The sequence below is a fragment of the Phodopus roborovskii genome, unplaced genomic scaffold, assembly GCF_943737965.1.
Source record: "Phodopus roborovskii unplaced genomic scaffold, PHOROB, whole genome shotgun sequence".
Classification (NCBI taxonomy): Eukaryota; Metazoa; Chordata; class Mammalia; order Rodentia; family Cricetidae; genus Phodopus; species Phodopus roborovskii.
Window position 1 is genome coordinate 9,957,424 of NW_026126571.1, and position 22,356 is coordinate 9,979,779.

The 22,356-nt window shown below is 52.1% G+C and overlaps 3 protein-coding genes across 4 annotated transcripts; 2 read left to right on the top strand and 1 right to left on the bottom strand.

The window, feature by feature from the left end:
- The first annotated feature begins 1,580 nt into the window (after positions 1 to 1,580).
- Positions 1,581 to 11,091, top strand: Vamp5 (vesicle associated membrane protein 5). The gene is made up of 3 exons (XM_051203082.1): positions 1,581 to 1,648; positions 9,940 to 10,077; positions 10,673 to 11,091. Exons 1-3 carry the CDS (start codon positions 1,646 to 1,648, stop codon positions 10,820 to 10,822), a joined length of 291 nt encoding a protein of 96 aa, XP_051059039.1. The 5' UTR covers positions 1,581 to 1,645; the 3' UTR covers positions 10,823 to 11,091.
- Positions 11,092 to 15,376: 4,285 nt separating this feature from the next.
- On the top strand, positions 15,377 to 17,192 carry Rnf181 (ring finger protein 181). Of its 2 annotated transcripts, XM_051202797.1 has the most exons (5): positions 15,377 to 15,523; positions 16,183 to 16,310; positions 16,480 to 16,589; positions 16,742 to 16,816; positions 17,051 to 17,192. In XM_051202797.1, exons 1-5 carry the CDS (start codon positions 15,399 to 15,401, stop codon positions 17,108 to 17,110), a joined length of 498 nt encoding a protein of 165 aa, XP_051058754.1. In that variant the 5' UTR covers positions 15,377 to 15,398; the 3' UTR covers positions 17,111 to 17,192. The 2 variants fall into 2 exon arrangements, with proteins under 2 accessions (XP_051058754.1, XP_051058755.1); XM_051202798.1 differs by lacking the exon at positions 16,742 to 16,816.
- A 727-nt stretch (positions 17,193 to 17,919) lies between these two features.
- Tmem150a (transmembrane protein 150A) lies at positions 17,920 to 22,356 on the bottom strand. The gene is made up of 8 exons (XM_051202796.1): positions 22,152 to 22,356; positions 21,388 to 21,568; positions 20,937 to 20,984; positions 20,572 to 20,658; positions 19,634 to 19,701; positions 19,212 to 19,339; positions 18,875 to 19,052; positions 17,920 to 18,668 (listed from the first exon to the last, which is right to left on the bottom strand). Exons 2-8 carry the CDS (start codon positions 21,450 to 21,452, stop codon positions 18,427 to 18,429), a joined length of 816 nt encoding a protein of 271 aa, XP_051058753.1. The 5' UTR covers positions 21,453 to 21,568; positions 22,152 to 22,356; the 3' UTR covers positions 17,920 to 18,426.

Below are 22,356 nucleotides of genomic sequence, written 5' to 3' on the forward strand. Positions count from 1 at the left end.
AGGGACCAGGGGGAGAGAAAGAGGGGGAAGTGAAGTCAGGATGGAAAATAAATAATAAAAAAATACTTCTTCTTTAAATTATTTTTTCTTTTACGTGCAAAGATGCATCGCTTGCATGTGTAACAATGCACCATGTTCGTGGCTGGGGTTACCCTTGGAGGCTAAAATAGGGCATTAGATCCCCTGGAGCTGGAGTTACGGACAGTAATGAGCTGTGACATGGGTGCTGAGAATTCAATCTGGGTCCTCTGGAGGAACAGCCAGGGCTTTTGCTAGTTCCTAAGACTTTTAACTGCTGAGTTAGCTCTCCAGTCCCACATTCTAGTCTTTGATTAAGCACATAAAACAATACTACTTAATATATCTGTCCACGGTTGGTTTTGTTTTTTTGTTTTTTATTTTGTGAAATTCAGAGCACAGTGTATCACTTAAACATTTTGAGTTTCTGATTATACCTTTTGCACAGTACTTAAAAACAAGCTAATTTAACCTTAAACTTGGCCTGAGGCCAGGGTGGGCCAGTGAGATTAAGGAAGAGGTTTGCGAGTTGGCTCCTCCTTAAATTTTCCTGGTTCTGCAAGAAGTATCCTCTTCATCACTCCCCTTCAAAGTCTCTATCTTCCCCACCTGGGAGAAATCCCACACAGCTGGCGGTGGGACCTAAGGGGAAGTTGTCCTAAACTCCCACTGTGAGACTCTTCAGGGCATTCCAGGTTTGTCTGAATTTTATTCTTGTGGGAAAGGGAAGGTCGGTTTCTGTTTGAGTACTGCTCTGGAAACTGGCTCAAATCGCCTCCTTTTCCTCTCCTGCCTCTTGCTGGTTCAAAACTTGGTGTGGCTGCTGTTGTCATCTTTTATATCAGGCTGGGATCCATCCCAGCAACTTTAGAGGCTCATCCATCCACACACCACTGAGACTTTTAGCTCGCAGGGATTTCTGCAGAATTTTAGCATTTAAAAAAATCCCCACCCCACCCCCCACCCCCGTGTATGGAGGTCAGAAGGACAACTTGCAGGACTTGGTTCTTTCCACTAGGTGAGTCCCGGGATGGAACTCTGATCATTAGATTTGGCATCAAGTGCCTTCTTTATCCACTGAGCCATCTGGCCAGACCTCAATTTGTCTTTTGTAAGTGTACAACTTGGTGACATGTAATGTATTCAGAATGCTGCTTGCTCCATCTGAAAACAACCAGAAGTTTGGAGTGGTTGATGTGTTTTCAATTTCTGGTGACATGCACTCACCAAGGTGGCAAACATCCATCCTGGTATGCTCATGATATCTGGACCACTTAGCATTCACTGATGCTTCTCGCATGACAGAATGACGCCTCCCTCGATAACTCCTTTTGCAGCCCCAGATCCGAGAGACATCATCGGTGGCCAGTTCACCAGGCTGGGGTGTCATCGGAAATCGGACGCTGGTGGCCCGATAGGAGGCGCCCCACAGACCCTGTTGCTGCTTTCGGTTTGCCCGGGTCGGGCACCTCTCTGAGAAGGAGCGCCCCCCACCCCGCCCCCTTGGCCCGCGGGCCCGCCCCGCCCTGCGGCTTCCTCCTGGGCGGCGGGCACCGAGGCCGCGCCGGGCAGAGGAGCTGGAGCCGGCAAGCAGGAGGCGGCGGTGGCTGTGGAGGCTGCGGAGGCGATGGTGAGACGGGCAGGGGCAGAGGGCGATTGTGCTGGGGTGTGAGTCCGAACACCAGGGGTGCGGGTCACGCTGGTCGCATGGGCCAGACCCCAACTTTGCAGGCAGCTGGGGAAGGAGACTCAGAGTGCGCCCCGTCGGGGCGGAGTGAGCGGAGCTGCAGCTTCCCACGCTCCAGCGGCAGTTACCAGCTCCTGGCAATACCGGGCAAGTCACTTAACCTTCCTGAGCGTTCTTTTCCGTGCCATAAAGTAAGGGCAGCAATACCTACCTTAGTGGGTCCTTGAGAGGTTAAAGGAGACGGTTGTGGTTGCTGCTGCCTGGCACTCAGAACCCTTTGCTAAGAAGTAGTAGGTAATGTGATGACCTCTGCGGGCTCTTCCTGGGGCTGAGAGGAGCTAGAGCTGGACCAAGGGTTGGAAACCTGAGTAGATGCCTGGGCAAGGCCTCTCTAGACCGGGCGCTGAAAGATAAACACTTTCCCCGGGGAAAGAGAAAATAAGATGTTCACCATAAAAGTTCCATGAAATTATCAGTGTGTCACAGGCTGAATCTTCCCTAAGCTCTATCTAGTGACATAATCCTGGGCTGAGTCACCCATACTCCTGCTATAGACCTGCCATTTCCAAGGCAAAGGTGTCAGAGACCTCTGATGCCACTGGAAGCAAATTTAGTACTCTAAGGCTGGATGGATGCGGCCTGGCTAGAGATGGCAATGCCTGGATGGCTTCATCTCTAGGGAACTGGAGGCAGGAAAGGGAAGTGAGACAGGAAGGTAGCCCTAAGCTTTGAGGCCATACCAGGAAACTAAGGGAGGCTCTGAGAATGGGCTGGAGCTAAGAGCTAAGAGTGGGGGGTAAGAGATGGAGGAGGTGGGGGTGGGTTTCCAGCTGGCCCTCAGCCTAGGGAGGAGAAATTCTGAACCGAGCTAGGTTAGCTACCTGACTGTGCAGAACCCTGGGGTGCATTCCAGGCCAAGGGGGTTCCGAGCATGGGGATTCAGGGTGCCTCCAGCTCCATCAGCTAAGTCCCCCTCTCTGCGGCCGGCCGGCCCACCCCTCTGACTACCTAATTGCTTCCACCCTTCCCCCTCCTTCCCTGCTCTGTGACTCACTGGGCCAAAAAGGGTTTAGCAGTTCTCTGTGCCGCTACCACAGGACAAAGCACTGACGGGAAAGTGAGCAACCAGTCTTTGCGTGTGTTCCCGTGTTCTGTGCATGGTTGTTCACACCTGTGGGCACATACGTGTTTAGGTGCACATGGAAGTCGAGGTTGATGTCAGGTGTCTTATTTAACAGCTCTCCGATTTATTTACAGAGGCAGGGTCTCTGGCTGGGCCTAGAGCTCACCAGCTTGTCCTTGGGAGCCCCTGTTTTTGCATGCTGAGCACTAAGTTAACAAACCAACGGCTAGGCTTTTGTGTGTATGCTCGGGACTCAAACTCTGGTTTTCAAACTAGTGCCATAGGAGCTTTATTTATGGAGCCATCTCCCTAGAACCATAAATCAGTTTTAAAAAGATTTTATTGTGCCAGGCGGTGGTGACACAAACTTTTAGTCCCAGTGTTCCTGAGGCAGAGGCAGGCAGATATCTGTGAGGTCGAAGCCAGCCTGGTCAACAGAGGAAGTTCCAAGACGGGCTCCAAATCTACAGAGAAACCCTGTCTCAAAAGAACAAAAACAAAAAGATTTTATTGTATGTGTCCAAATGTTTTGCCCACATGTATCAATGTGCACCATGTATGTGAGTGCCTGTGGAATCCAGAAGAGGGTGTTATTGAAATTATAGATGGCTGTGAGCAGCCAAGTGGGTGTTGGGAATTGAACCCAGGTCCTCTGGAAAAGCAGCCAGTGCTCTTAACCACTGAGCCATCTCTCCAGCCCCACTATAAATAATTTTTAAAAATTACTTAGCTTGCTTGCTTGTTTGTTTGTTTGTTTGTTTTTTGGTGGTGATGGGGGGGAGACAAGGTCTTGTGTAGACCAGGTTGCTAAGAAACTCATTATAAAGCTTTGCCACCATCCGCCATGCCTGACTAGAAGGATCTATTTTGCTTATAGCCCTGTAGGCAAAGCTGTCCTTGAAGTTGCAGCAATGCTATTACCTCTACCTCCCAAGTGCGGGATTACAATTATTTGGCACCATGGCCAGCTATGGAATAATTCGTTTTTGTTTTTTCTTGAGACAAGATCCCACTCTGTAGGTTCAACTGGCCTTGAAGTCTGCCTACTGAGTTTTGGGATTAAATAGGGTCACGACTATGCTTAGCTGAAAATAATTCTTGAAGCCATTCATCTGGCAGAGTTGGTGTGTGTAATCACAGGCCTCTCGTGCATGCACGCAGAGTCGGCAGCATCGAGTGAGTGGCTGGCAGTGTTCAGGCAGTCAGCTGGAGCGCCACACTCCCCCCTCTGTTTCTGGGTTAGCACAGGATTTAGACTGTGGCCCCTAGGTCTCTGACCATTCTACCCTCAGATCTGACTCTGGGCAACTTAACATCTCTGGGCTGTAAAACAGGGACAATGATATTGTCTTGAGTGGGTTATTGTGAAGATTTAGCCAGATACCCACATGCACAGCTAGCTCAGTGCTGGCCAGGTTATGTGCTCACTGAAAGGTGGCTGCCACTATTGCTCAAGACTGAAGGTCTATAATCCCAACACTTGGAGGCAGAGGCAGGAGGACCCCCAAGTCTCCGGCCAGGCTGTGCAGTTTATAGAGAGTCTCTTTCATGGCTGTCTTTTCTTTAAATTTCTGAAAGGGCTGCAGTATGTGACATCCTAGGTTCAATTCCCAGCTCCCCACAAACAACGATCTCAATACGTGCAGCACCCAATGAAGAGGGTGCAGGCAGACACTGGGCCTAGAGCAGAAGTTCCCAAAAATCCACAGACGTTTCCTCACTTAGATGAGAAGCAAATCAATGCATACGTGTGCAACAGGGAAGGCCTTGGCTGGTTGTGCATCTTCAAAGAAAAGGAAAAGGCAACTAACTCTCTTGAAGGACTTACACCTACACCTAAGGTGTCCTTACTGAGATCCCAACATGTCTTCATAAGGGGCGGGGGCGGTGTTGGCTGGAATGGGGGCTCAGCAGTTAAGAGTATTTGTTGCTCTTCCAGGGACCTGTGTTAAATTCCCGGCACCCAGATAGTGGCTCACAACCACCCCTCTGCAGATTCCAAGTTGCAAGGAACCTAACTTCCTCAGGCATACCCAAGAGCACATCCAAACATGCAGTCAAAATACTCATAGATTAAAAAGAAATCTTAAGAAACAAAACAACACACTAGCTGCTCTTACAGGGGACCCAGGTTTGATTCCCAGCATCCACATGGCAACTAATAGCTGACTGTAAGTCCAGTTCCAGGACGTCAGACACCTTGTTTTTTATTCTTCAGGCCCTGCATGCATCTGGTGCACAGGCAAACATGCAGACAACATATCTATATACACAGAAATAAAAAGAAATAAATCTTTAAAAGGGGGGAGCAGGAGGAACCAAGTGTGTATGTTGATATACACAGAGTAAGCTCAAGGCCATCTGGGCTACATTAGGCCTGGAAAGAAAAAGAAAATGGACTGGAAAGATGCTTTATTGCTTAAGAGCAATTGCTGCTTCTGCAGAGGATCTGAGTCCAGTCCTCCGTACCCGTTTGCGGTGATTCAGACGGCCAATGCCCGAAGAGACCCAGGTAGGTTGCTAGATCCCCTGGAACTGGAGTTACAGATGGCTGTACCCATCACGTGGGTGTGGGGAGTCAAACCAAGGTCCATGGGAAGACCAGCCACTGCTTCTAATCACTGAGCCATCGCTCCCGCCCCCATAAATACTTTTTAAAGATAAGTCTTTGGGCTCCAGAGATGACTCCGTGGTTCAGAGCACTGGTTATTCTTGCAGGAGATCAGAATTTGATTCCTGGAACCCACACGGCGGTCCACAACAATCCGTAATTCCAGCTCCATGGAAGTCTGGCACCCTCTTCTGACTTTCTTGGGCATCAGGCACACATGTGGTGCCCACACACACATACAGGAAAAACACTCATCTGAATAAAATAAACCAAAAAAATTCATATGTTAACAAAAATAAGTCTTTAATAAAAAGGAAAAGAGGTGAAAACTTGGTCTCCATTAATACTAATTGATGCTGTTTATTAGTATCGGTTCGGTATTGTCAGGCTTTTGTTTCTATCACGTAACCTGAGCTAGTATGAGATTGATGAAGTTAAGCACTGTTACCACACCTTTACAAGAGAGGAAGTGGTTGGTCAGAAAGGTGGCATCGTCAGTGTTGGGTCATCAGCTGGTGAGTGGCAGAGGCAGGCAGAATTTGAGGTGAAGCAGGCAGACACCTTGTTTTTGAGATAGGCGCCTCCTGTCTCCCATGCCCTGAGCAATGAGGATAGGGTTGCTCACCAGAACACACAGTTTTCACTTGGGTGTGAGCTAGTCCGTTCTGGGAATCTTCCTCTACCATGCCTCGTGCTCTGCCCTCCCCCACATGCTGGGGGTACGCACATGCCTGGCCACACCCTGCTTCTTGTTTCTAAGAGGCATGGTCTCAGAGGCAGGCAGGTAGCTGTGGAGTTCAAGCGGCAGCATAGCTGGTCTATAGTGAATTCCATGCCGGCCACAGCTATGTAAAACAAAATGGGGAGCCAGGGTCGGGTTGGGGGTTGCTCACCAGTAGATCGATGAGAGACTCTCTGCCACATTCCCTTGACAAGGTCTCTCATCAAACACTAGAATGGCAGTCAAAGTAAAACTTTCTCTGCTCTCTATCAGAGCTGGGAGTATTGCGGTGGCTTTTTGCATGGGTGCTTGGGATCTGAACTCAGGAGCTTATATATGTACAGCAACTGCTCTGACCCACTGAGCTGTCTCCCAGCCTGTGTGTGTAGGCTCCCCGAGCCTCTACCTCCAGAGGTCTCATGTAGTCCAGGCCAACGATGGCCTTGAACTTCCAATTCTCTTGCTTCTGACTCTAGAATGTTGGGATTACAGACAACGATTCTGTCTTGTTTTTGAGACAGGTCTCACTACGCAGCCCAGGCTGGCCTGGGACTGGAGATTCCCTGGCTATGCACGCCACCACACCTGACTGGGTTGTGTTTTATTACTTTCTTCACACTAGTTTCCACCCCTCAACTTCTGCTGCTTTCCCTAGCCCCACCCAGCCTCTCCACCCTCTGCCCGGTCCCTTCACTAGGGGGCTGTGTCCCCGTCTCTGCCCAGCTCCATTCCAACACTTACCCTTTGGGTTACAGTTCTGACCCTGTAATCTACTCACTCCATGGTGGCTAGCGTACTTCATGTCTTAGTGTGTAACTATCCTTTGATGGCATTGCATGTTTCTTTTCCTCAGCTGGAGAGGGATCTCCCTGAAAACAGGTACAGTTCATTCAGAAAGTATCTGTCATGAGTCTACCCGCTGCCAGGCCCTTGGCTGAGTTACAGGTGGCACAGGGTAGCATGGCTCTTTTCCTCCGTTTGCTCAGTTCCTCCCTGACACTTCCCCTAGCAATTCACGTTTCATGTTGCCAGCAGAGACCTGTGCACATAGTTAGGGTCCTTTTACCTCTGGCTGAGCTGTGGGGGGCGGCAAAGTGGGCAGGGACTTGGTGGTCATGTTCCTTGGAACATATATGTCCTTTTAGGCCTGGAGCCCATCTTGGCTCCCAATAGGCAGTAGGCCTGACTTCATTGTAGTAGGGGAAAAGGCACAGCCAGCTCTCCACAGCATATGAGCCCATGTGGCCCTTGTGTGGGGATGATAACAGCAGCTGTAGCACCCGGAACGAGAGAGCGGAGCTGGAGATGCGCTTCAGTGGGAAGCGTGAGTGAGCGAGCATGAGCGAAGCTCTGGGCTTTCATCGCCAGCAGCAACACATAAGCTGACACTGTAGAGCGCCTGTACTACTAGACCTGGGAAATAAGGCTAACGGGAGCAGGATACAGGTCAGTTTTGGCTGTACAGTGTGTCGGAGACCATCCTGGGCTATACAAGACCTTGTCCAAAAGAAAAGAAAAAAAGATAAAAGGAAAGATAAAGAAAGGGGGCAGATGCTGGGGCAAAGGCTGCGCGTGTCACTGCACGTGTCACTGCACGTGTCACTGCGCGTGTCACTGCGCTTGTCAGTCACTGCGTTTGTCAGTCACTGCGCTTGTCACTGCGCTTGTCACTGCGCGTGTCACTGTGCTTGTCACTGCACTTGTCACTGCGCTTGTCACTGCGCTTGTCACTGAAGCATGAGAATTGTTGGCGCTTTTCTGGCTGCCCACTCTTCCAAGTTCAGTGAGACCGACTCTCAAGGGCAGGATGCTGGCATCATCTCTGGCCTCTGGGTGCATGCATTAAAGGTGGGAATACCAGCAAAGCCACTCACAGCACACGCATACGCCGCTGCACAGTGGGGTAAGGGACAGACAGACAGACAGACAGATGCCCTGGGATGGCTCAGCAGGTAAAGCACTTCCCATACAGGCCTGCTGACCTGAGTCTAATCCCCAGAATCCATGGGAAAGTGGGCAAGTTGTCCTCTGACCCTCCCCACACAACTCTGTGTCCCCTGCAAGAGTAAAAACAGAAATGCCCCCCAGCATCCCAGCCTCTGGGGGTGGTTCTCATTTTTAGTCTTTGTCTCTTCCCAAACATGTGCTTTGGAGTGCTGGGATGCGGGATGCGGGGGAGTTCAAACAATGGAGCCTTGTCCAGCAATACAGCTCTCATGGTGGGAATGACAAGTGACTCAGGACTGGGAGGAAGCATGAGTCCCCTGTTCTCTTCACCCCTGCCCTGTGTCCTTGCCTCTGAGCACCTTCTGCCTACTCAGTCTGCCTGTCCCCACTCAAAAAACAAGCTGCTTTTCTAGCTCCTGGGTAAATATTGACCTGTTTGGGTTTCAGATGCCTGTCCCTCGAAACTCCCGCTGGGCAGATAAGCAAATCAGGAGAACCTCTCTTGAGACTGAGATCCTTTTGGATAGGCAATCAAGCAGCCGGCCCCTTTACTGGGTCCTAGCAATAATCAGCATGGTGCTGGCATCCCAGGCTTCTGGATGCTGGAGGGTGCTGCCCCCTGCCCTCCCTTTGGGAGCCTGTGATCTCAGCTGTGGAGAGAGGACTCATGCCCTGGGAATGCCCTGAGGCTGTGGGCAGGGCAGCTGTGACGAGCCTGGATGAGGATTCTTGCCTGTGGAGGAGGCTATCCTCTGTGACTACCGGGCCTCTTCCAACGCGGATTCTCTGCTTTTAAGTGGAATTCTGTCAAGTGCCAAAATGCCTGCGGTGGACAATGGGAGACATGGGCTGGCAGGAAGGGGTAGGGGCTGTGGAAAGGAGATAGAACAGGGATGGTCTGGGAAGGGCTAGGCAGGGGGAGGGAACTGGTGGTTTGCTAATCCTCTGGCATTCTCTTCCTGAATAGACCTGCCCTGCCATGCCGTGATCTCAGCACGTGACATCTAGAGACTGTAGGGCTTTTGCCCCCCACTCACTTGCCCTACCCTCCCCCTCCCTCCTTTCATATCCCCTAGATTGAAACTTGTGCCCTTCTCGTCCCAATCCTCCAAAACAAAGTGAGTTTCGGTTAGGGGAAGCTGTGCTGCCCAGGCTCAAAAGCCAAAGATTGTCACTTGGATTCCATTGAAAACTATTCATCTCAGTGAAGCCCTGGCAGACCAATAGGCTGGAGGCCAAAGGCCTGAGGGTCTCAGGTTCCCAGGAGGAGAGGAAATAGAAGGTGGTCACTGAGGTGGAGAGCAGGTTAGCTCAGAGGCCAAACTGGCCTGATTGGTCAGAGGTCCACAGAGGGAGTGAGGAGTTGCTCAGTCTGGGAGGGGTGGGGTTCTAGGCAGAGGTGCTGATGTGACCTGGGCTCCAGTGACCTTTCTAGTCCTACAGAGTGGGTGCCTGGCTCCCTGCTCTTTGTCACTTCTTGGGGGGGGGGGTCAGCGGGAAGCCATAGGGCAGATGAACACTGGGGAGATGCCATCTTGGAGCAGGTGAGCAAAGCTTTGTGGGAAGGTGGAGGTCCAGGAAGCTCCCAGTTTGAGGTAACATAGAAGAAGCTGAGGTGCTGAAATCCAGAGCGGCTGGACAAGGAGCCCGGAGGCCAACTGCTCAGAAGGCAGCCCTTTAACCCAAATAGCTCACACCTTTACACACAAAGGATGCTATTACTCATCTGCCATGCCCAGGCGTTGTAGGGGAGCGGGGAGTATGGGTCTTTTGTGCTGGAGGAAGGTTGGGAGGGGAACTCTTGCATCCTTGACCTTGGGCTTGGTGTTCAGGCAGGGAAAGAATTGGAACGATGCCAGCGGCAGGCGGACGAAGTGACGGAAATCATGCTCAACAATTTCGACAAAGTCCTGGAGCGTGATGGCAAGCTGGCAGAGCTGGAGCAGCGCTCAGACCAGCTCCTGGACATGGTGTGTAGCCACTGGGGGGTGAGCAGGGACAGGACCCTTAGAGGGAGCTCTTAGGCTTTGGTGGGGAGGCTGTCAGTGGGGGCTGGGGCTTGCTTGCTTACCGGTGTTGGACTTCTGGTTTCCTACTAGTGGATTTCACAAAGATACACTTGGGTTGGGGCTGTAGTTCAGCTGATAGAGTGCTTACCTAGCGTGCATGGCTCTGGGTTCATTCCCCACCACAGCATGAAGCATCGATGGCCCACCTGTGACCCTAGCACTCAGGGAACCCAGACGATCAGAAGCTCATTCTTGGCCACACAGTAAGTCCAAGCAGGAGCTATATGAGACCCCGTCTTACAAAGAAATAAACCTAAGAAGTCGTTGGAGCTGTGTGCATTCTTAGGGCGCCATGGGCTAAGTGGGTGTAAGCTAGCAGGGCCAGAGAGAGTCAAGTGTTACAGTAGTGCTTGAGGTCAGGAGTGAGGCTGGAAGGGTCCCAGAGTACAGTGCGTGGAGAGGCAGCAGACTGGATGCGGAGGGTGCTGGCACAGGGATGGAGGGCAGACTGTGGGAACCATTAACGCTTTCTCTCCATATCTCTGGGTATCCACAGAGTTCAGCCTTCAGCAAGACAACCAAGACTCTAGCCCAGAAGAAGCGCTGGGAGAATATCCGGTTCCGGATCTACCTGGGGCTGGCAGTGGCCGGTGGCCTGCTCATCATCCTGATTGTGCTGCTGGTCAACTTTCTTAGTAAACCCTAAGCCTAGGATGCAAGCACTGGCTTAAGGACTGGGGACTGACCCAGCCAGGCCTGGAGGACAGGCTGAATGGCTGCACTGACCTCTTCTGGTCAGAGAATCCTGGCGCTTGCTTGTGCCTAGGCCACCGAGTGAGTGCTGAAGGGCATCCTGGATATGTGCACATCTGCATCTCCCATCATGCCATAGACTGGCCCTTGAGGGCAGCCTGCTGCACTGGCCCTATTAGGCAACACCGCTGGAGCTCAGTAAAAGCTGCTGTTTGGTTAAAAGTGTGTTCTCTCTCCTCTCTCTCTCTCTCTCTCTCTCTCTCTCTCTCTCTCTCTCACACACACACACACACACACACTCTAGATACAGAAACCCTCCACACACATCCCACAGACATAAAAAGATACTACATACGATGTACACTAAATTAATGTAATTAAACAAAGAAAAGCAGTGGTGGCCTTTAATCCCAGCACTCGGGCAGATCTCTACACCTTCGAGACCAGCCTGGTCTACTAGAGCTAGTTCCAGGACAGCCTCCAAAGCCACAGAGAAACCCTGTCTTGAAAAGAAACCAAAAGAAAAGAAAAAGCTGTTGCCCAAAGGACTTTATTCAAGGGGTTGGCCCCTCCTTTCCTTCTTCTTGATCGTGTTCTACACAGACAGACCTTTGTGTAATATGGGCAACAAACAACCCACAACACAGACCTTTGCACCTATTCCCATTAGAAAGAAATCCATCATTTCTGACATTTTGAGGGTTCTTACAGGACCAATGGGACTCTAGATGGGAAGAGTAAGAAGGAAGGGCTTGCTGGGAGTCCAGATCAGTTTTCAGAGTGCTTGCCTCGTATAAACAAAGAGTTTGATGATGGCACATAGCATCTTTAGTGCTAGCACTCAGGAGGCAGAGGCAGGAGGATTACAAGGTCAAGATCATCCTTGGCTACAGTTAGTGTGAAGCCAGTCTGGGCTATATGAGGACTGGTCTCAAAAGCAAAGAGTTGGCTAGAGAGATGGCTTAGTGGTTAAGAAGGCATACTGCTCTTGCAAAGACCCAAATTTACAAGTTCAGTTCCCATCTCTCAAGTCAGGCACTTCATAACCACCTGTAAGTCCACCTTCAGGGAGATAGATCATCCTCTGTGGGTACCTGCACTTAAGTGTACACACGTACACACACACTTTAAAAACATTTAAGAAAAACAAGAAACCTACAGAAGACCAGGGAGGTGGTGGTGCACACCTTTAATCCCAGCACTTGGGAGGCAAAGGCAGAGAGGCAGGCAGATCTTTATGCGTTCGAGACCAGCCTGGTCTACAGAATTGGGGCTACACAGATAAACCCTGCCTAGAAAAACCAAAACAAAGAAAAAAACCCATCTTGAAAAACAAATGAACAAGAAACATGCAGAGAGATAACCCATAAAGTGTTTGCCTTGAAAACACAGGGATCTGAGTTTCATCCCCAGACCCATTTTAAAAAGCCAGGGGTGTAGTCCAATGTGGTAACATTAGCCTTGATCTAAGCACTGGGGCAGTAGGGACAGGCAGATCATAGTGAGACCCTCTCTCAATAAAACATAAACAAACAAACAAAAACCAATATGGTGGCTTTCTTGTACACACAGAGCTGGGAAGGTAGAGATAGGCAGATTCCTGGGGGATCACTAGTCAGCAGCCTAGCCTAATTGGTGATCTCCAGGCCAATAAGAGATGTTCAAAAAGACAATGTGAGCTGGTGGGTAAAGACTGTGGAATTGGGGCTTGGAGAGATGGCTCGGCAGTTAAGAGCACTGGCTGTTCTTTCAGAGGACCTGGGGTTCAATTTCCATCACCCACATGGCAGCTCACGACTGTCTTGTAACTCCAAAATATGACACCCTCACACAGACACACATGCAGGCAAAACACCAATGCACATAAGAATAAATATTTAAAGAGAAGACTGTGGAGTTGGGGCTGGGCTGGTATGCTGGTGCACACCTTGAATCCCAGCACTTGGGAGGCAGAGGCAGGTGGATATCTATGAGTTCAAGGCCAGCCTGGTCTACAGAGTGAGTTCCAGGACAGGCTCCAAAGCAATACAGAGAAACCTTGTCTCGAAAAACCAAAACATGATGATAATAATAATAATGCTTATCTCTTCTTAATCACTGTTAATTTCTCAGCTCCAGCTAAGCAGCATGGATTGTCCTAGTAGAGCTAAGGTTTCATGTCAGTGGTTCTGGTCTCTTGTTAATCACTGCTGATTCTGCAGCCCCAGCTGACCAGCGCCACAGATTCCTGTTTTGTTTATTTATTTTTTCTGGTATTCCTGGCTGTTGCCTCTGCCTCTGGAGTGCAGGGATTAAAGGTGTACAGAGATGCCTGCATGCCGTCACCGCCATCGCCGCCGCCACCACCGCCGCCAGATTCTAAATTCAAATATGCCTCACAAACAGACCCAACAGAGTCTCTGACAGGCTCTCAACATTCCCTCTGAAAGTTCATTAAGCCAGGCCTCGATCATCTGCATGGCTGTCAACATTATCTTTCAAATTCCCACAGGTTCATTAAGTTCTAAGACTTTAATAACTTTTCCAGCCCAGTGTTCCAACATCCTTACCAATCTTCCCCCAAATAATACGTTCAGATCTGTCACAGAAATATCCCAGGCCTAGTGACAACCTCTGTCTAGTTTGCTTTGCATATTTTTATTTGTTATTTTTATCTTTTTGGTTTTTCTAGACACAGTTTCTCGTGTAGCCCTGGCTGGGCTGGAACTTGCTCTGTAGACCAGGCTGGCCCTGAACTCACAGAGATCCACCTGCCTCTGCCTCCTCCAGTGTTCTGGGATTAAAGGCGTGAGCCACCACTGTCTGGCATCGTTTGCTTTCTATTGTGATAAAACACCATGACCGACAGGAACTTGTTGAGAAAAGGGTTTATTTCAACTTATAACTGTAGTCCATTATGAAGGGAAGTAGGGCGGCAAATCAGGGCAGGGACTGAGCCAGAACGGGAACAGAGGCCATGGAGGAACCCAGCTGACTGGCTTCTCAGTCCTGACTGAGTCCTGAGTCCTTAGTGTCCTGAGGTGGCGCTGCCTACGGTGGGCCCTCCCTTCCACGTCCGTCAATCATTAATCAAGGAAATGACTTTGTCTGCAGGGTCACGGATGGAGGGATTTTCTCAGTCGAGGGTTCTTCCCCAGCTTATGTCAAGTAAGGGTCATACAGGCTTACTACTCATTGTCAGAGGCAGTCTCCTCTAAGGCCCCCAAGCTGGCCTCTTAAATTCTTAGATTACAGGTGTATACCAACATGTCTGCTCTGGGAATTTGTTTTCGTCTCTGGATTTATTATTACTTTCCTCTTCTGAGAAAGATGGAGGATAGCACTTTGCCCTGTTAGGTAGGTCAACAACACTCACTTTGGACAAGTGGCTTCTGGGTTTCAGGTTTCATATATATAAAAGGGCACCAAAGTAATGGAGGCGCAGCTCAGGGGTAGAACAGGTGCTTAGCACGGACTCAAGGCTCTATGGCTAAGCCCCCACGAGAAGAAAAAGAAAGGCAGAAGGTACCTCTCTACAGTATGATAATTACAGCGATCAGATATGGGCTTTTCTTTTTCTGTACGTGTCTCTTTTTATCCTGTTTAAGACAGGATCTTACTATGTAGCCCATGCTGGTCTTGAACTTGCAATTCTCTGGCTGTCGCCTCTTTTTTTTTTTTTTTTTTTTTTTTTTTAAAGAAGTTATTTTTAAAGCTATGTGTATGTGTGTTTCTGCCAGTTGAAGGGGGAAAGAGAGACTACCTGGAGCTGGAGTAAAAGGAGATTGTAAACTACCCGACTTGCGCTCCGGACCATGCATGGTTTTGTCTTCCTCTTCCTTCCTTCCTTCCTTCCTTCCTTCCTTCCTTCCTTCCTTCCTTCCTTCCTTTCCTCCCTCCCTCCCTCCCTTCCTTTGTATTTATTTTATTATATCGATTGAGACAGGGTCACACTTTGCAGCCTTGGTTGCCCCCCCACACACACACACAGAAATTCACCTGCTTCTGCCTCCTGAGTTCTTGGATTAAAGGCATGAAGAACCATGTATTTTTTCTTAACGTGTTTGAGTGTTTTGCTGCATGCCTGTCTGTCTGTCTGTCTGTCACTTGTGTGCGTGTACCCGCAAAGAGCGTCGGACCCCCTGGAAACTGTGCTACAGACGGTTGCATAGTGGACACTGGAACTAGAATTTGGGCCAGCTAAGCTATCTTTCCAGCCCCTCCACCCCTTATTTTGAAAGCCTGAAATGCAGTAAGTGCGTGGGATCTTCCTCTCCAGGAGCAGGGGGCCCCGCTGAGCGTGCGCAGGAAAGTCCCCCCGTCCTCCAACTCTATTGGCTTTAGCCTTTGGTCACCTGACTCGTCCGACCAACCAGAGGCGTCTGAGTCAGTACTTCCGCCCGTGTGCTGTCAGCGAGCCACTGTGCCCACCCCACGAGCACTCCGATTGGCTGTCCTCGCGAAGCTCGCTCGCTTATTGGCCAGGGCAGACCCGGCTCTCCAGCGGCAACCCAGAACTAGTGTCAGACCAGCCTGGCACCCCGGCAGCCATGGCGTCTTATTTTGACGAGCACGACTGCGAGCCGTTGAACCCGGAGCGCGAGGCCCGCAACAGCATGTTGCTGGAGCTCGCGAGGAGAGTGCGCGGGGCTTGGAGCTGGGCCCCGGGCAGCAGGTTTCTGGGCTGGGGCTTGGCGGAGAGGGCGGGTAACCTAGGCGATGGGGGGAATACTATGGAATGTTCGTCTGAGAGACGCGATTATCCGGGGTCTTTAATTTGGGCCATTAATGAGCTAGGCCGGCCAGAGGATCGTGGGAAGCACTGGGCTGGAAAGGGAGGGAGTGGCCGAGGCAGGCACCGTCACGGCCTGTGCCCGTGTGCGTAAGCTGGATAGGATTTTGCTAGCAAAAAAAGCTAGCGCAGAAGCCCACTGCCGCCCTAGAATCAACTTGGCTTTACCGGGTCATTCCCTGAACGACTTCCTTGAGACTGCTACTTCGTGCAAAATGGAAATGAACAGCGAAGTAGGGTTGTCTGACCGCATCGCCGGCTGGTGTCATCTTGTGTTTTGAGAGCGTCTCACTATGTATTCCTAAGTGGCCTGCAACTTAATATGCAGGCAAGGCTGGCCTCGATCCCACAGCCTCCCAAGTGCTGTGATTAAGGGCGCGGGACCGCCTCCACCCCGCTTTTTTTTTTTTTAATTTAATTGTGTACTAGTGATTATTACTATTAGCCAGGGCAGGTGTTTTTGTCTGCTAAGGGTCTAGTGGATTATGGGGACCCAAAATGTGTGGTTTCCTTAGTTCCTGACCTTACACCCTCTTCCTCAGATCACTCTTTAATAGGATGGACTTTGAGGACTTGGGATTGGTAGATTGGGAACACCACCTGCCTCCACCAGCTGCCAAGGCTGTGGTGGAGAGCCTCCCCAGAACAGTCATCAGTAGCTCCAAGGCTGGTGAGAATACAAGTTCTTTTTTTTTCTTTCTGTTTAGGGCAGATAAGCAAACCTGCCATCTACCGCAAGCCACCACAATCTGGCCTCTTAGTTTTCTAGGCCAAGTCTGGGTCTGAGTGGGAGGCTGGGGTGTGGCCTTAAGAGTTCTGATCAGCACTTCCTCTTCAAGAGCTCAAGTGCCCTGTGTGCCTTTTGGAATTTGAGGAGGAGGAGACTGCCATTGAGATGCCCTGCCGCCATCTCTTCCATCCCAGCTGCATTCTGCCCTGGCTGAGTAAGGTACTCCTTCCCGCCTTGACTCTGCCGTAACACCAGCTCCTGGTTTTGTGTTTGTGTCCTTGGTATGGACTGAGATGGAAATCAAGAAAGGGTTAGAGCAGGGGTGGGAATCACGAGCAGGAAAGGGCTGGAGACTGCTCTGATTTTCCTAGACAAATTCCTGCCCCCTGTGCCGCCATGAGCTGCCCACTGATGACGACAGTTATGAGGAGCACAAGAAAGACAAGGTAGGGGCAGGGACTCTGTGGAGGGGTACAATGGGCTTGGCACCCCATCCCTCCACTTCAGCAGGCTTGGACGGGTCTCTTGACCCCCTCACTTTGGCTCCATTCCAAGTTAGTTTGGCGAGGACCCAAGGCCTTAGCACCGATGATGCTAGGAGCCTGAAAATGGGCCTCATGATAGCTGCTCAGTGGCCCTGTCCACGCGGATCCAGGCCTGGCCTGTTGTCTTTCTTCCAGGCTCGGAGGCAGCAGCAGCAGCACCGCCTGGAGAACCTCCATGGAGCCATGTACACATAGGCAGCGGTTAGGGCTGAGAGCTCAGCCTCTGGGACATCTTCCCCTTTGCACTCTGATCTTCATTAAAGGTTTCTTTACCCGCCCCGCAGCTGCACCGCTCATGCACTAGAGCAGGGGCTCTGCATCCTCAACCCTGCTGCTAATGACAAAGATGGCAGAGGTGTCACATGGCAGAAGGTGCCAGGCTGTCTTTCCCTGCTGGCCTCTAGACTGTGGGTGGTGGGGCCCTGGGAGCATCCAGGGCTTGGGTCAGAGTGTTCTTGGTTAGAAGTCAGACTGTCGGCCTGGCCCTTTGTAGCTGTTTAAAACTGATGAACTAACTTACACCACCCCGTTCCGGAAGACTCTAGTTAACCTTAGAACCTTTAGTTAACATCGGAACCCTGGGGGTTGTTCTTTAGTTCCACTGAGAAAACGTTTAACATTGTAAAAGTTGCTCTCTGTATCCTGCCCGTGTAGGCCCCTGTATCAAGGAATGAAAGTTCAAGCCAGCCTGGGTAGGGAAAGAAATGAGACTACAAAGCCACGTCGGTCCTTTAGCGCTTTTAGAGACTCACTATGTGACCGTGGCTGACTTGGAACTCACTGTATAGGCCAGGCTGATCCTGGTCTATACAAAATTAAGAGACCCTCCTGCCTGTCCCTCCCCGGTGCTGGGGTTACTGGTATGTACCGTCATTTCCAGACCCTTTTCTTGTGTTTGGATGGCACCTGTCACCCTCAAGAATCTTTTCTGGACGAAAGGGCTTCTTTTCATCCCTACCTACTGGATCAGACCCTCCCTGATTCTCCAGAACAGACTGCAGACATGCAAATTAGAATTCTTTTAATAGATATAAAAAAGTACTAAAATACTCCTGTGGGTCTGCTGTGTTATTTGCCCTAAAGGAAGTGAGGGGCAGAGTGAAGAACCCACATGCAGCTGGGTGGGCCTTCCCGTAGGCTAAGGCATGCTCCTCCCATCATCCAGACTTCAGGGGCCCTGCTGCCCCAGCCCCCAATCCCTGCCGCAGGAGACCCCAGTGGTCTGGCTCTGGTACTGGGAGTAGAAGGCACCTGAAGGGCTGGCAGGGCAAGTGAGGGCAAGTGACCTTTAACACAATACTACTCTGGTACGGGAGCAGGGCATGTGGCAGAGGCAGCTGGAGAGGCTGTCCTCCTCTATGGCACAGGTGGATGCTGGGTGGCCACTTCTCCAGGAGCTAGGACGCCTGGGTCCCAGCAACACCCTCTAAAACATTGTTTTTGGTACAAAATAAATGCACAGAAGATAGGGGTGTGGGTGCTGCGGAGGCTGGGCCAGCCGCCCTCCAGACTCAGATCATGGCAATACTCTCGGGAGCACAGTTGAGGTGGGTAGAGGCGCTGCTGCTCCCAGAGGACTTACAGGCCCTGCCAGGGGCAGGCTGCAGTGCGGCCACCAGGGTGTCTGAGGAGATCGCCCCAAACTCATAGCTGAAGGTGCCGTAGAAAATGAGGATGTCCAGGACAAACACCCATTCACACAGGGCAGCCCCATGCTGTAGCTGAGAGCTCTCATGGAGGAAGAAGACCCCACCTGGAGTAGGGCTAAGGAGAGGTTCCACAGGATGCGCGGACCCGGCAACACCTGTTTGGCCATCCCCGCTGTTTTAAGTAGGCTCATGAGGAGGAGACCCCTAGGGCAATAGTCATTGGGTCAAGATTCCACCCCTAACCCCAACCTGGGGTGGGAAAAGGGCTGAGCTAGGGGATGAGTTCCCGCACCCTGTACCGGAAGGATACTAAGGACCAGGGTGATGAAGGCGATGACAGCCAGCACGCTCCGCAGGTAGGCCATAGCCAGGTCCAGGGTTGTGGTGGCCCCGTGGTAGAAGAGGACACATTGCAGGCACACAAAGAGCAGCCCCGCGGGGAAGGCCACACCAGCTCCGATGTAGTGTAGAGACTTGGCATGGTCCACCTGGCCCAGACAGGGGCTATTCCATGAAGCAGCCCACATTTCTGCCCCACGGAGCAGCGCTCTCCCTCCCCAGCCCTCCCCTCCCTCGGTCAACCTCCAGGTATTGCCCCACCAGGCAGCCAGACCCTATCTGAGGGGAGGAGGGTGGGCAGGAGGCACCTGGAAGTTGCCGACCACCACAAGGCCCGCAGCATTGGTGCAGCCAGTGATGAGTGCTGTGGTGTTGATCCAGGAGTGCCGGCTCTGCTCCAGGAGCTGCCCATACCGAAGAAGGCAGATCAGGGCCACTAGGGGAAGACAGTCATGCTGGGGCCAGTTCTCTGCCTTCCCGGCCTGCCCTCCAGCTTCCTGCACACTCAGGCCCTCCAGCTTCCTGCTGAGAGCCCAGGGCTACAAGGTTGTGGACAAGTAGGTAGGCTTCTACCCAGGGCAGCTGTGTGAAGATTAGTTAGCATCTGCCCTTCAGTGAACCGGAGAGAAGCTGCCCCTCTCACCAGCCCATGGTGATGGGGCAGGCTGTGCAGAGCAAACGTTTCTGGGCTTTTCTGGAGATGAGGGTAGGGTCTGGTAGTATCACTCACCCATAAAAGCACCCATGTTGCCAATGAGGCTGAAGAGGCAGCTCTCTGGGGGATATGTTCCACACTTGCTGAGGGGGAGGGGTGAGGACCGTGAGGCAGAAGCACCCGTGGCCTCTTACCCCTCCAACACCCCCCAACATCCCTCCAACACCCCCCAAAATCCCTCCAACATCCCCCCTCCAATGCCCCCCCAGGGGAGGGGGCTTTATCTGTGTTTGGGCCTTCAGCAGGCAAGCCTCTGGTTTAAATAGAGCTCGTGTATAAGAGAGAGAGAGAGGTGCCCCACGGTGCCTGGCAGATCTGAGACTGCTTGCTGAGGCTTGCCGGATTCCTTGAGCTTGTGTTGGACACTCAGAAGTGCTAACTTTCAATCCGGGTACTTTGATTGGCTAGCTGTGTGACCTGAGTGAGTATCTCCAAGCCTGTTTCCACATCAAAAGCGGTGAAAAGTACAGAAGCTAAGCTGAAGGAAGGATTAAAAGGCACTACTGGCATATGAAACTCAACAGGACGCCCAGCTCTAGAAATAGCAAGTAGCGCATTTATTTCTTTGAAATAGGGTCCTACCTTGCTCAGGCCAGCCAAAACCAGCTGGGGATGACTTTGAACTTCTGACCCTCCTGCCTCAGTCTCTAGAGTACTGGGATTGCAGGCATGTGCTACTACGTCTGGTTTTGTGTGGTGCCATGCAGGTGTCCTGCCAAGTGAGCTACATGTCCAATGTCCAGGCTCCCTTGTCTCTCTCCACTGAGTCAGGGTCTCTCTCATATAGCACAGGCAGGCCTTGAATTCGTCTTCTGTTTCCCAAGTGCTAGGATTTTAGCCCTTTGCCACTAGCCTTGGGTATTAATTGGCTTGAGATCCAGGGACACTCTTTTGCTTGAGAGAGTTTCTGGAAATGTGGAGGAACCTGGGTCTGCCCAGTTTCCAGGACCTACCTGATGAGAGGGACATCATCAAGGGTACAGCAGGTCTTGGGGCCCCCTTGTTCAGCAGGGTCAGGAGAGCAGGATTCATTGTAGGACCTGGCAGGTAGGACATGTGGTAGATTGGGGGAAGGAGTGTCTCAAAACCTTGGCCTAGAGCCTTAAGCTTCAAAGAGAAATCTTTGAGCCCTCCCCCCGGGGCCTACGTGAAGCAGAAGCCAAGAGGAGGAAGGGATGATGGGAATGGGTGGCTGGACAGGACATCAAGCCTGGAGACCAATGTCAGAGTGCAGCAATGAGGCCTATGATCTCTATGCAGCTTGTGGGCTCAGACAGGGACAGCGGTAAAGAGAGACCATCTGCAGAGCGCTCCATACCAATTCTCTACTGGACACACGTGGCGGTTCATCACGGCCATGGCATACCTGTGGAAGTAGACTGTCACCTTCTCTTCGGGCCCAGCCACCCCCTCCTGGCTCTTTGACCTTTGGCCTAAATCAGCCTCACTGTCCATGCTGTTGTCATTTGGTGAGGCGAGGAGGTAGGTACCGACCGATGCTGTAGCAAAGCCCGCAGAATCGCCTCCAACCAAAGACCCTCCGGAAGTTGCCCTGCCTAGAAGTATATGCCGGAGCCTGTCTTGCTGGATTGCTGTGGTACCAGCTTGTCTCGTGAGGCTTGTGTGCCCAGGAATCAGGCCAAGCTTTGGAGACCAGCAGAACGGCCCTGTGTACCTACCATTCTGGGGCCTACAAACAGGTCAACTGACTGTGTGTGTGCCACCAAACTCCTGTTAGGCCCCCCTCAACCCACACCCCTCTTACTCACACTGTCCATATGCCCGTGATGGAGAATGCTGACAAGCTGACAGGAAGGAGGATCCAGGCGGTCATGAGGGAATGGAGCCAGGGTGGTGGTGTTTGGGGGTAAGGACAACAGGTAGGTGGGAAAGAAGGGGCAGGCCCAGCTACCTTGAGATATTTCGGCCACAATCATCAGCTGCCCTGGCCTGGTGGGGGAGAGAGATCAAGGTCCAGGGTCTGGTGACTGGCCAGGGCGGAGGGGGAGGGCGGGGGGAGGGGGAGGGTGGGCAACACTTCATCCCGAGCTCTCCCGGAGCGTTCGACTGTCCAGACTTTGGGCTGAGCCCCAGCCGGAACGTGGCACCCTCTGGCTATCCATCTGGGGTCTCTGCGAGCTACTCAAATGCCACCGGCGCGCTGAGAGCCTCGGGCAGGGCTGTAGCATCTGGAAAGACAGCCACGCTCCCCGGCCTGAGGGACACCGGCTTGGTGAATGAAGGCTGGAGCTAGGACAATCAAGGGGATCATGCCAAGGAAAGCCTGGGAGGGTGCACCGACCGAGAGAGCTGCTGCGAGGCGTTGGCGTGCGGGCAAACCACCTGACCACCGCGCCCCGGCAAAGGGGCGGGTTCTCGAGGGAAGCCCGACCCGGTCCTGCTGGCGTGGGCACCGGGACCCCGGCTTGGGTAGGAGTCCGCAGCCAGCGACAACTCCCCCTCCCTCCGGAGCCCGGCTCCCCCAAGGCTATGCCTTGGAAGCCCCGAGAGAGAAAAGAAGTCCAGTACGCACCTCCCCGGAGCGCCCCGCCGCTGCCGCTCCCCGCTCAGCCCCCTCGTGGCTGCGTCTCCAGCTGCGGCCCTCGGAGCAGCCCTGAAAGGTTTAAAGGGCCGAGCGGCCCCGCCCCTAGCGGCCCCAGGCCCGCCGCGCCGCCCGCCGGGACGTGGAGTCCGCGTAGCCCCGGCCCCGGTGCCTGCGCCCCGCCCGAGACTACAAC

Coding starts and splice junctions, on each gene's coding strand:
- Vamp5 (XM_051203082.1), top strand. Junction 10,078..10,672: donor CAGACCAGCTCCTGGACATG/GTGTGTAGCCAC, acceptor GGGTATCCACAG/AGTTCAGCCTTCAGCAAGAC.
- Tmem150a (XM_051202796.1), bottom strand. CDS start 21,452: ATGACCGCCTGGATCCTCCTTCCTGTCAGCTTGTCAGCATTCTCCATC. Junction 20,985..21,387: donor ATCACGGGCATATGGACAGT/GTGAGTAAGAGG, acceptor CTACTTCCACAG/GTATGCCATGGCCGTGATGA. Junction 19,053..19,211: donor TGGTGGTCGGCAACTTCCAG/GTGCCTCCTGCC, acceptor TGTCTGGGCCAG/GTGGACCATGCCAAGTCTCT.
- Rnf181 (XM_051202797.1), top strand. CDS start 15,399: ATGGCGTCTTATTTTGACGAGCACGACTGCGAGCCGTTGAACCCGGAG. Junction 15,524..16,182: donor AGCTGGGCCCCGGGCAGCAG/GTTTCTGGGCTG, acceptor CCTCTTCCTCAG/ATCACTCTTTAATAGGATGG. Junction 16,590..16,741: donor TTCTGCCCTGGCTGAGTAAG/GTACTCCTTCCC, acceptor TGATTTTCCTAG/ACAAATTCCTGCCCCCTGTG.